The sequence below is a fragment of the Saccostrea cucullata genome, unplaced genomic scaffold (genome assembly GCF_032062105.1).
Source record: "Saccostrea cucullata isolate Sc308-1 unplaced genomic scaffold, CSIRO_AGI_Scuc_v1 ctg17446, whole genome shotgun sequence".
Classification (NCBI taxonomy): domain Eukaryota; kingdom Metazoa; phylum Mollusca; class Bivalvia; order Ostreida; family Ostreidae; genus Saccostrea; species Saccostrea cuccullata.
In genome coordinates this window covers 1,201-14,699 of record NW_026918934.1, presented here as the reverse complement: position 1 = coordinate 14,699, position 13,499 = coordinate 1,201, and the positions used below count along the sequence as shown (strand labels likewise).

Here is a 13,499-nt window from a genome sequence, read left to right as displayed (position 1 = left end):
CGTCAGCACCTATTTAAAGGACCAGAGACCTTAAAGAAGTTCATGGACTGGTTATTACAACCCACAACAGGTACTAAGAATTCCACATTAGTACACGACGAGGCCATCATCATCGCTCATAACTTCAAGGGATACGACGGACAATTCATTTTGAATTACCTGGTGCATTCCGCCCCCCTGAAACCCAACGTCATCATGAACGGCAATAAGATCTTGTACATGGAAATTTGCGGACTGAAATTCATCGACTCGTATAATTTCTTACCGTTTACTTTGGCCAAGATGCCCTCCGCTTTCGGATTCGACGAATTGAAGAAAGGTTACTTTCCCCACTTTTTTAATATGGAACAGAACCAGAATTACGTGGGGCCTTATCCACCGGCAGCTTTCTACAAACCGGACGAAATGTCTATCAGTGGACGACAGGCTTTTTTCGAATGGTACGAACAACAGACCGGAAAAGTGTTTGATTTCCAGAAAGAGTTTGTAGAGTATTGTATCTCGGACGTCGACATTTTACGACGTTGCTGTGCACAGTTTAGAACCACCCTCAAGAGTTTGGTTAAAGTGGACCCTTTCCAGGAATCCATCACGTTTGCCAGTGCTGCTAATTTAGCCTACCGTCGACAATTCATGCCTAAAGAGACCATTGCAATCATTCCGAACCTGGGGTATCATTATATTGTGAGGAAGGGACATGAGATACGTGGACGTCTGTTCCTTATACCCTTACGTGTTGAAACACAGACTTTTCCTGTAGGGCATCCCGAGATCATCACAGACGAGTTCCAGGACGTGAGAAGTTATTTCGGCCTCATTCATTGTCGGGTCTTACCACCCCGAGGCCTCTATCACCCCGTATTACCTTATCGGACGGGAGGCAAGTTATTATTTCCCTTATGTCGAACGTGTGCCGAACGACAGGATTCTACTTCTCAACATCGATGTCAACACACCGACCAGGAACGTAGTCTCACAGGCACTTGGGTGACGACCGAATTACATAAAGCCTTGGACATGGGATATACCTTAGAGCGAATACACGAAGTGTGGCATTTTGAAGAAAGCAGTCAAGAGTTATTTAAAGAGTACATCAATACCTTCCTCAAGATCAAACAGGAAGCCTCCGGATTTCCCCCCGACTGTAAGACCCCAGAACAACAACAAGATTACATTCGACAAGTCTTAGACAAAAAAGGCATCCTAATGGACATTCTCAGTATCGAGAAGAATCCAGTGAGAAGAACCATCGCTAAACTCTTTTTAAATTGTCTGTGGGGAAAATTTGCTCAACGCTTGTTATTACCCAAAACCAGATATTTGGACGAAGAAGAGGAACAGCAGCTCTTACAAGATTCGACTCTCGACATCAAGGGCATACAATAAAGAGGATTCCAATGAGGACAAGATGCTGGTGAATTATCAAGACAAACAGGAATTCGTCGAAGAATGTCCCTTTGGAAATGTGATCCTGGCTTGTTTTACCACCGCCCATGCCCGCTTACACCTCTACGAGACTTTACAATCTTTAGGAGATCGGGGCGTTTATTTCGATACGGACAGTATCATTTACCAACATCGGGAGGGAGCTTTTAAACCTACCTTGGGCAATAGTTTAGGAGAATGGACCGACGAATTAGATGGGGATCACATCACCAAATTCATGTCGGCAGGTCCTAAAATTATGGTTACCGGACCTCCAAAGGAACCGAGACCCTTAAAGTCAAAGGAATCACTCTCAGATCGAACCTCACAAGTGTCCCTAGAGACTTTAGAAAATGCTCCAGGGAGAAATAGAGGAAGTCACAGTACCTTTCCCAAAAAATTCAGACGACCCGTGATCATGACGTCGTGAGCAAACCTTTAGAGAAAAAGTATAGAATTGTGTACGATAAGAGACAATTGTTAATAACACTTTACCTTATGGTTATTGATATGTTGATATGTTGACTTTGAATTAAAAATTGAATGTTTTGTGTGTTGTTTTTCTTCTCTATAAAAGGTATTCTTATTCAACATCAAAGATCATTTCTAATCATGGGGAGTCGCGAGCCAGACCAACCCATGCGTTATCCGCAGTATGCTCAGCTCTCAAAGAGAGAAGTTACTTTTGAGCTGGCCAGTCTCTTAGGAAAAATACCAGACATACAACTGGGTTTTACTACAGGGGAGTCTTAGATAAAACTACCTGTTTTCATTGTGGAATGACTTTAACGAATTGGGATCTTGAGGACAATCCTTATGCAGAACATGCTTATTAGAACCTCCTTACATCAATCAGTATAAAGGACGAAGCTGGGTGAATATTTGTCTTCTTAAATATAAACCTTTAATTGAGATCAAACCTCTACTGAACCCGGAACCAGACGTCCAGGCTCGAGGAAAATGTCACATTTGTTTAGACGAGGAATTACAAATCGTTTTTCTACCTTGTGGACAGGTATGCTGCTGTGCCTTGTGTGCTCCTTCCTTTCAGTTTTGCCCCATCTGTTATTACCCAACAGTCCAATATTTCTGTGTTAACTATAAATAAAGACAGAACCCAAATTTGGAATTTTAAGCAAGCTCTTACAAGGTTTTTTTTTACCACATTCAGTGATAAAGAATGAGATTTTTGAATTATTCCTTAGGTTTTCCTCTGCAAGCTAAAAATAATTACACCTGAGGACCCCAAATCCAGTGAATTTCTCAAGACAAACAGGAATTTTTAACCTCTGAAGTATCCCTTTGGAAATGTGAACCTGGCTTGTTTTACCACCGCCCATGGCTTACACCTCTACGAGACTTTATTCAATCTTTAGGAGATCGGGGACAAACAGATACGGACAGTATCATTTACCAACATCGGGAGGGAGCTTTTAAACCTACCTTGGGCAATAGTTTAGGAGAATGGACCGAGAATTAGATGGGGATCACATCACCAAATTCATGTCGGCAGGTCCTAAAAATTATGGTTACCGGACCTCCAAAGGAACCGAGACCCTTAAAGTCAAAGGAATCACTCTCAACCATCGAACCTCTCAGATCGTGTCCCTAGAGACTTTAGATCAAATGCTCCAGGGAGAAATAGAGGAAGTCACAGTACCTTATCCAAACAAAATCCAGAAAACCCGTGATCATGACGTCGTGAGCAAACCTTTAGAGAAAAAGTATAGAATTGTGTACGATAAGAGACAATTGTTACCCTCTTATAACACTTTACCTTATGGTTATTGATATGTTGATATGTTGACTTTGAATTAAAAATTGAATGTTTTGTAGTTGTGTGTTGTTTTTCTTCTCTATAAAAGGTATTCTTATTCAACATCAAAGATCATTTCTAATCATGGGGAATTCCCAACAGACCAACCCATGCGTTATCCGCAGTATGCTCAGCTCTCAAAGAGAGAAGTTACTTTTGAGCAGGGATGGCCACAACCTCTCTTAGGAAAAATACCAGACATAGCTCGAGCTGGGTTTTACTACAGGGGAGTGAAAGATAACGCTACCTGTTTTCATTGTGGAATGACTTTAACGAATTGGGATCTTGAGGACAATCCTTATGCAGAACATGCTTATTGGAACCCCAATTGTCCTTACATCAATCAGTATAAAGGACGAAGCTGGGTGATGAGTATATTTGTCAGGTTCTTAGAGAAGCAGGGATATAAACCTTTAATTGAGATCAAACCTCTACTGAACCCGGAACCAGACGTCCAGGCTCGAGGAAAATGTCACATTTGTTTAGACGAGGAATTACAAATCGTTTTTCTACCTTGTGGACACGTATGCTGCTGTGCCTTGTGTGCTCCTTCCTTTCAGTTTTGCCCCATCTGTCGAGCCGAGATTCAACAGTCCAAACGCCTATTTCTGTGTTAACTATAAATAAAGGACAGAACCCAAATTTGGTGTTTTCTAATGTTAAGCAAGCTCCTCAGACCTAGTTTTTTTTTTCCCACACTCAGTGATAAAGAATGAGATTTTTGAATTATTCTTAATTAAAAATTCTCTATTGGTTTTCCTCTGCAAGCTAAAAATAATTACACCTGAGAGTCTATATAAAAAGGAGACCCCAAATCCAGAGATCATTTCTGATCTGAGTGAGGGACAGAGCACACCGTGGAATTTTTAACCTCTGAGTATCTTTGGAAAATAGAAGAACCAGAAGGGACCTCTGTAAAGGGAGAATGGATGAAAAAACAAAGAGGAATGTATTCAAGATTTCTTTGATAAGAATCCAGGACAAACAGGTCTCAATGAAATCTACCTGTGTAAGAGAATAAAGTTACCTGATCCCATAGGGGACAGCATCCTGGTCTTATTAGGACCCAGACATCCCAAGTATCGGGAATTCAAATGGAAAATCAAATATGTCTTGGCTCAGCAAAGAGAGGGACCCGAAAGCACTTGGATTCAAGGGAAATGGATAGAAAAAGCCGGAGATTGTATTAAAGATTATGGCAAGAAAGTGGTCCCAAAAGGAAAAGACTGTGCTTGTGAAACACACTATTTGTACATAAGGAGATCGTTCCCCATACAAAAAGAACTGAAGAAAAGTTTTGAATGTTTATTATTATGATGTTATGAATAAACCATAGACATCAAACATTTTGATGTTGTTAGTTATTTCAGGATACACTTCACTGAGATAGAAAAAAAACAAGACTTGCTTCTTTTTATTTACACTTTTATTGTTCAAATGGATATTTATTTCCATCATATCAACATAAAGGACATCTCCTGTAGGAAGTTTGAAAAAGGTTCGTCACACACTTTTCACAGCAGGGATATTTCATACACTGCCCACAATTCCATTTTCCTTGAGTGTTAAATTCCCAGCAGGAAAGACATTTCTCAGTTTTTCTATTTCTTTTCATGAGCTTGGCCCAAGGGGGTGTGATTTTCTCCACCGGATATTTCCACAGGAAATATTTCAGGCACCAATCACAGGCACAATCTTCTAAAGAAGGGGGGGGGGGGTCTTCTATCACCCAGTGTGGTATAGGTTCTCCACATTCACTGCATCCCCAAAACCAACTAACAACTTTTCCCACATGATTGTAGGCGGCGTATTTCCATACATCTTTCGTCTTCCTATGGCAGTGATGGCATATTTTCTTTTCTTCCTCATACCAATACATAATTCTCCACGCAAAAGACATGATTGCTAAAAAATGAGCGCAGTGAAGTCAAAGCGGCGCTCTATATACTCTAGGTTTGTGATGATGACGTCACAATCACGGACTTGAATCCCTGTCAATTATTACCTGTGTATTCAGCATTAAAAAAACGTCCCAAAGTCGTACATGAGCAAAAACGTAGGTCCAACTCATTTTTGCACACGAAAAACGTAGGTCCAACTCATTTTTGCACACGACCTTACAAAAGACTATATAAAGCGGAGCTTGGAGTACCCTCCGCTCATTGTACCCAATTTTGAAAAAGGACACTGAGCAAGTCAGACGTGTTTTCCCAAAGATGCAGTATCGTTGGTATTGTGAGAGTCCCGTCAGTCAGTTTATGTACCAATTATTAAAAGCGTCATTTTTTATTGACATCATCCAGGCTATTCCCTGGAGAATGCGTGGTTATTTCACAAATCATATTTTTTTTTTTTTCCACAAGTATTTTTTGTATCAAATTAAAATTTTATATCCGCCCAAAAATAAAAATTTATTTTTTACTGCTTATGTTTTATCTTAATTTTTTACAATTCTTTTTATCAGCAATTTAAAATGGGTTGTGTTATCTTCTTAAGTTTAAAATTATATGAATACAGTCAAATATACCCATCAAAATTTCAAAATCCCTTAAACATGATTTAGGAGATTAAAGTTGATCATGGTACTCTCAATTGTAAAAGTTCGTCATGCTATATTGGATTTCATTGGCTTTACAAGATCTACGTAGCCATAGGGCAATTATTATAAATTGTTGGGACGGCATTACTATAATTCAGTCGCAATTTGACCAGAATCTCTGTAACTCGTCTGTGAAAACAAAAGACAATGATAACACAAGTGATTGATAATTTTTTACATATTATCCATTTTTAGATGTAAATAATTGAATAAAAATTTGCCATTTTTTTATATTTTTTTTTAAACATGCTGAATAAATGCAATTAAATTTCAACTGCTTTTAGAACACAAAAGTTTTATGAAAAAAGGTCACCTACACGTTTGTTGCATCAGTTTAAACGAGGCGTATAGGCTTTACTTCTTTAATTTTAAGGTATCGGTATTCAAAAAAGGGCAAATAACAAAATGAACACAGGTTCGGCGAAAATATCCGCGAGCAGAGGTTACTCCTAGGAACTTGCGGATATTTATCGCAGCAGTTTTACTTGGTTTAAAAAATGCAATATTGAAAGTTAAACATGCAGGAAAAGCCATAAACTTTTCTTTGTACATCATCCAGTTTTCCAGGATTGCATTTGTGCAAAAAAATGACAGAAAATCCCCTGTTAAGGTTTTCAGATAGGATTTTTTTTGATTGAAAATTTGACCACTCATTATCAGCAATACATAATGTTACAAATATAAGATTAAGAATGCATTATATGGATGGCACACCCAGTTTGCCCTTCAACATGATTTTAATAAAGTCCATTACTTACATTTTGAACATAAAAATATTTTTCAAGATTTCGTATTTAAAAGGATGCAGTTCACCTATTAAAGACCAAACAAGAAAACTTTAAGATTAATTAATCTTATCAATTTAATTCAATTTTATAGATTTTTTAACATGACAGGTGGAAAAAAAAAGGACTTTTGTTGACCCCCTTGAGTGAACAGTTCCTTAAAGTTTTTGATGAAGACTTTCATTCCTTTTAAAAAAAGTTTATTTACAAAAAAAAATAGTTGCATAATACTTCTAAGATGTTAGAAACAGTCTTGCTTCAATGTTCTCAATTTAATGTTTTATTTTTTTAAAAAATTATTAACTTGGAAAGTTATGTCTTTTTTTTTCCCTTATTCAATTTTCTTTAAAATTGCATGAGGAATGATGGATGATACATTATGGAACACAGGATCCAAGGTAAAAGATTGCTTCGGATATATGAATTTATGGCATTTTATAAAAAATAAAAGTAACAGGTTAAAAAGTTTTTGATCAGGTTTTTTAAGTAACTATGATTCTTTAGCTAGTGATTTTGCATGATAAACTTTAAGGAGATTACAGTCTTGCACAGAAGCTGAATTTGACAACATTTTGGTTTTTTTCAGTGAACAGGTAAAAAAATTTGTAAAAAATTTAAAAAATAAAACATTTATTTTTTATGATACATCTATGTTGCATTATTCTCCAGATTTTTTCACCTTTTTTTACAAATTGAGTTAAAAGGTTAAAGTTTTTGATGCAGGTTTGCCATTTCCAAGTTCTTAATGTATTGTGTTGACCAAACAGTGCTTTTATGCCTACATCAAAAAGATGCACAAAAATTAAAATTTATCAATGCTGAATTTTACATATTTTTTTAAAGTTTCAATAGACAGGTAAAAGTTATGGGTTGAATATCCAAAAAACTATAATATATTGATGTTGGCTAAATCCAACACTTGTACACCATCCTTTTTTTTTACCAAAGATTATTTAACATCATGGAATTTAACCATCTAATGAATTTTCATGAAGAATCTCTGTAAAAGGGATTTTAAATTAAGGACATATACATTCAAATAATTTTTTAAATATATAATTGGATATATAACATTTAAAAAATTATTTTTGGAAATTTATGTACATTTTTGCTGTGTAAATAATTTTTGACTTTGATTACTTATGTAAAGTTAGCCTTCAAAATTAGGTTGAAGTGAGCATCCCTTGGAATGTACACTTTTTGCTGGTTAAGGTGGATCTCTGGATTGATATTTTTTTGTTCAGGAAACCTGAATTTGTTAAAAAAAAATATAAAATTGAATTAAATAAGATTAATTTTTCTTAAAGTTTTCTTTTTATTACCAGGCTTTAATAGGTGAACTGCATACAGCTAAATACAGATACTTTAGAGTCTTGCATTTTTTATGGCAAATCATTAATAATGGGATAATATATAAACCTCAGCCATATAAACAGGAGTGAAACTGAAAGCCATGCAAAATGCATTCTTAATCTTATATTTGTTTACTATATGTATGACTTGTGTCACATGTAGTTTTTGTCAAACTGAATAAATAAAAAAAGAAAAAAGGCTATCCTGTCCTTAAGTTTCTGTAACCACTAGCACAATCTCAATAAAAACAGCACCTTTTAGAAAAGTTTATGGCTTTTTCCTGTTACTTTTTTTTTTTACCGCAACTTTTCTTATTTGCCAGTCTAAAGTCACATATGTTGACAGACAATCACATATTTTCTTTGAACTGTGTTCATGTGAAATTGAATCATTTTTTTGTCAAAGGGATTATACCTTAAAATTGAAGAAGTAAAAATTATACCTGTTTAAACTGATACCATGTTCAATGAGATACTTAGCAAAAGAAGAAGAAGAAAAAAAAAGGACCTGTGAACCTTCTATTTATAACAACACTTTTTTTTTTTAAAACAAACAAACATTTTTTATTCAATTATTTACATCTCTGATGATGATGATGATGATCGTCCTCAATCACTCGGCTCAACAAAAGTCCTTTGTTTTCCATCGAGTCTTTAATCTGGGAAAAGGGGATGCGACAATATACGTAATTTTTTTATAACGCATAATCTGGATAAGTCAGTCCTTTTTTCACCATCTTGAAATAATATTTCATATAATCTCCAATGTCCAAGTACCCTGGACTTTCATTCAGAATCATGTTGAAGGGTATGTTGATGGGTGTGCCATCCTTCATATAATGTTGACTAGAGATAACCCATTTGTATTGCTGATAATGGTGGTTGATTTTCACCCTCACTCTAGATCCTGTTAGAGGACAGGGGATTTTCACTCTTTTTTTTCCAACCATGCATTCTCCAGGGAATAGCCTGGATGATGTTCAAAGAAATCCATGATGGCTCCTATTTTAGTTTTCATCCACCCTCCTTGCATGTACATACTATAAACCAAGTATTGTACGCGTGCGATAAATATCCGCAAGTTCCGCGAGTAACCTCTGCTCGCGGATATTTATCGTTGCGAACCAGTTGTTCATTTTCCCATGTTACGGTTAGAGTTATTTGCCCTTTTTTGAATACCGATATAAAAACGGGTCAAGTAGCCTAGGTCACGCAAGTCGTTTGAGACCACGCATCGAATAACAAACGTTTAGAAAACCTTATGGCTTTTTCTTGAAGAACTTTTGTGTTTTTTTTAAGCAGTTGAAATTTAATTGCAAACATTCAGCATGTTCAGAAAAAAGATATATAAACGAATGTTCATCTAAAACTATTTGTCTAAAAATGGTTAAAATGTCAATAATTATTTCAGCTTGTGTTATCTTAGTCCTCGAGATAGCCTGGTTAATTACGATAACTAGCACTTTTAAAAAAAAAAAACAATTTATAATACATCTCTGATGATGATTGCCCTATGGCTACGTAGATCTTGTAAAGCGTCAATTATCCAATTAGCATGACGAACTTTTACACTTGAGAGTTTGAAATCAACTTTAATCTCCTCGATTTTTTACCCCGATTTTCGTTCGAGCGTCGTGAATAATACGTAAGAAGTATACTCATAGTAACATTTTACCTACTTCATGCGAAATAATATTTCATAAATGGAAATGCACAGAATGTCTTGATTATGATAATGCGTAAGCAGTAATCACGGTAGCATTTTACGTAGTTTATGGGCGGATATAAAATTTTAATTTGATACAAAAAATACTTGTGGAAATAAAAAAAAATATGATCCCTTGTTCGCGGAAATAAATCGTCGCGGATTAGTTCTCTAGCGGTCAGTCGCGAATAAAAAATGACGCGTATAATAATTGGTTTACAGTAAACTGACTGACGGGACTCTCACAATACCAACGATACTGCATCTTTGGGAAAACACGTCTGACTTGCTCAGTGTCCTTTTTCAAAATTGGGTACAATGAGCGAAGGGTACTCCAAGCTCCGCTTTACATAGTCTTTTGTAAGGTCGTGTGCAAAAATGAGTTGGACCTACGTTTTTCGTGTGCAAAAATGAGTTGGACCTACGTTTTTGCTCATGTACGACTTTGGGACGTTTTTTTTATGCTGAATACACAGGTAATACTTGACAGGGATTCAAGTCCGTGATTGTGACGTCATCATCACAAACCTAGAGTATATAGAGCGCCGCTTTGACTTCACTGCGCTCATTTTTTAGCAATCATGTCTTTTGCGTGGAGAATTATGTATTGGTATGAGGAAGAAAAGAAAATATGCCATCACTGCCATAAGAAGACGAAAGAGGTATGGAAATACGCCGCCTACAATCATGTGGGAAAAGTTGTTAGTTGGTTTTGGGGATGCAGTGAATGTGGAGAACCTATACCACACTGGGTGATAGAAGACCCCCCTTCTTTAGAAGATTGTGCCTGTGATTGGTGCCTGAAATATTTCCTGTGGAAATATCCAGTGGAGAAAATCACACCCCCTTGGGCCAAGCTCATGAAAAGAAATAGAAAGATTGAGAAATGTCTTTCCTGCTTGGAATCTAACACTCAAGGAAAATGGAAATGTGGGCAGTGTATGAAATATCCCTGCTGTGAAAAGTGTGTGACGAACCTTTTTCAAACTTCCTACAGGAGATGTCCTTTATGTTGATATGATGGAAATAAATATCCATTTGAACAATAAAAGTGTAAATAAAAAGAAGCAAGTCTTGTTTTTTTTTCTATCTCAGTGAAGTGTATCCTGAAATAACTAACAACATCAGAATGTTTGATGTCTATGGTTTATTCATAACATCATAATAATAAACATTCAAAACTTTTCTTCAGTTCTTTTTGTATGGGGAACGATCTCCTCATGTACAAATAGTGTGTTTCACAAGCACAGTCTTTGATGTCGTGTCCTTTTGGGACCACTTTCTTGCCATAATCTTTAATACAATCTCCGGCTTTTTCTATCGATTTCCCTTGAATCCAAGTGCTTTCGGGTCCCTCTCTTTGGTGACCCAAGACATATTTGATTTTCCATTTGAATTCCCGATACTTGGGATGTCTGGGTCCTAATAAGACCAGGATGCTGTCCCCTATGGGATCAGGTAACTTTATTCTCTTACACAGGTAGATTTCATTGAGACCTGTTTGTCCTGGATTCTTATCAAAGAAATCTTGAATACATTCCTCTTTGTTTTTTCATCCATTCTCCCTTTACAGAGGTCCCTTCTGGTTCTTCTATTTTCCAAAGATACTCAGAGGTTAAAAATTCCATGGTGTGCTCTGTCCCTCACTCAGATCAGAAATGATCTCTGGATTTGGGGTCTCCTTTTTATATAGACTCTCAGGTGTAATTATTTTTAGCTTGCAGAGGAAAACCAATAGAGAATTTTTAATTAGGAATAATTCAAAAATCTCATTCTTTATCACTGAGTGTGGTAAAAAAAAAACTAGGTCTGAGGAGCTTGCTTAACATTAGAAAACACCAAATTTGGGTTCTGTCCTTTATTTATAGTTAACACAGAAATAGGCGTTTGGACTGTTGAATCTCGGCTCGACAGATGGGGCAAAACTGAAAGGAAGGAGCACACAAGGCACAGCAGCATACGTGTCCACAAGGTAGAAAAACGATTTGTAATTCCTCGTCTAAACAAATGTGACATTTTCCTCGAGCCTGGACGTCTGGTTCCGGGTTCAGTAGAGGTTTGATCTCAATTAAAGGTTTATATCCCTGCTTCTCTAAGAACCTGACAAATATACCCATCACCCAGCTTCGTCCTTTATACTGATTGATGTAAGGACAATTGGGGTTCCAATAAGCATGTTCTGCATAAGGATTGTCCTCAAGATCCCAATTCGTTAAAGTCATTCCACAATGAAAACAGGTAGCGTTATCTTTCACTCCCCTGTAGTAAAACCCAGCTCGAGCTATGTCTGGTATTTTTCCTAAGAGAGGTTCTGGCCATCCCTGCTCAAAAGTAACTTCTCTCTTTGAGAGCTGAGCATACTGCGGATAACGCATGGGTTGGTCTGGCTCGCGACTCCCCATGATTAGAAATGATCTTTGATGTTGAATAAGAATACCTTTTATAGAGAAGAAAAACATTCAATTTTTAATTCAAAGTCAACATATCAACATATCAATAACCATAAGGTAAAGTGTTATAAGAGGGTAACAATTGTCTCTTATCGTACACAATTCTATACTTTTTCTCTAAAGGTTTGCTCACGACGTCATGATCACGGGTCGTCTGGATTTTGTTGGGATAAGGTACTGTGACTTCCTCTATTTCTCCCTGGAGCATTTGATCTAAAGTCTCTAGGGACACGATCTGAGAGGTTCGATGGTTGAGAGTGATTCCTTTGACTTTAAGGGTCTCGGTTCCTTTGGAGGTCCGGTAACCATAATTTTTAGGACCTGCCGACATGAATTTGGTGATGTGATCCCCATCTAATTCGTCGGTCCATTCTCCTAAACTATTGCCCAAGGTAGGTTTAAAAGCTCCCTCCCGATGTTGGTAAATGATACTGTCCGTATCGAAATAAACGCCCCGATCTCCTAAAGATTGTAAAGTCTCGTAGAGGTGTAAGCGGTCATGGGCTGTGGTAAAACAAGCCAGGACCACATTTCCAAAGGGACATTCTTCGACGAATTCCTGTTTGTCTTGATAATTCACCAGCATCTTGTCCTCATTGGAATCCTCTTTATTGACTAAGAGTCGCATGCCCTTGATGTCGAGAGTCGAACCTTGTAAGAGTTGCTGTAATTCCTCTTCTTCGTCCAAATATCTGGTTTTGGGTAATAACAAGCGTTGAGCAAATTTTCCCCACAGACAATTTAAAAAGAGTTTAGCGATGGTTCTTCTCACTGGATTCTTCTCGATACTGAGAATGTCCATTAGGATGCCTGTTTTGTCTAAGACTTGTCGAATGTACTCTTGTTGTTGTTCTGGGGTCTTACAGTCGGGGGGAAATCCGGAGGCTTCCTGTTTGATCTTGAGGAAGGTATTGATGTACTCTTTAAATAACTCTTGACTGCTTTCTTTAAAATGCCACACTTCGTGTATTCGCTCTAAGGTATATCCCATGTCCAAGGCTTTATGTAATTCGGTCGTCACCCAAGTGCCCGTGAGACTACGTTCCTGGTCGGTGTGTTGACATCGATGTTGAGAAGTAGAATCCTGTCGTTCGGCACACGTTCGACATAAGGGAAATAATAACTTGCCTCCCCTCCGATAATGTAATACGGGGTGATAGAGGCCTCGGGGTGGTAAGACCCGACAATGAATGAGGCCGAAATAAATTCTCTCGTCCTGGAACTCGTCTGTGATGATCTCGAGATGCCCTACAGGAAGAGTTTGTGTTTCAACACGTAAGGGTATAAGGAACAGACGTCCACGTATCTCATGTCCCCTTCCTCACAATATAATGATACCCCAGGTTCGGAATGATGGCAATGGTCTC

At 37.3% G+C, this 13,499-nt stretch overlaps 2 protein-coding genes across 2 annotated transcripts; one reads left to right on the top strand and one right to left on the bottom strand.

The window, feature by feature from the left end:
- Positions 1-42: 42 nt before the first annotated feature.
- On the top strand, positions 43-1,386 carry LOC134275908 (uncharacterized). Its single transcript, XM_062758188.1, has one exon. It carries the CDS (start codon positions 43-45, stop codon positions 1,384-1,386), a length of 1,344 nt encoding a protein of 447 aa, XP_062614172.1.
- Positions 1,387-12,175: 10,789 nt separating this feature from the next.
- Positions 12,176-13,123, bottom strand: LOC134275897 (uncharacterized). The gene has a single exon (XM_062758180.1). It carries the CDS (start codon positions 13,121-13,123, stop codon positions 12,176-12,178), a length of 948 nt encoding a protein of 315 aa, XP_062614164.1.
- Positions 13,124-13,499: the final 376 nt, after the last annotated feature.

Excerpts from the sequence above, each read along its gene's own strand:
- LOC134275908 (XM_062758188.1), top strand. The coding sequence starts at position 43 with ATGGACTGGTTATTACAACCCACAACAGGTACTAAGAATTCCACATTA.
- LOC134275897 (XM_062758180.1), bottom strand. The coding sequence starts at position 13,123 with ATGGGATATACCTTAGAGCGAATACACGAAGTGTGGCATTTTAAAGAA.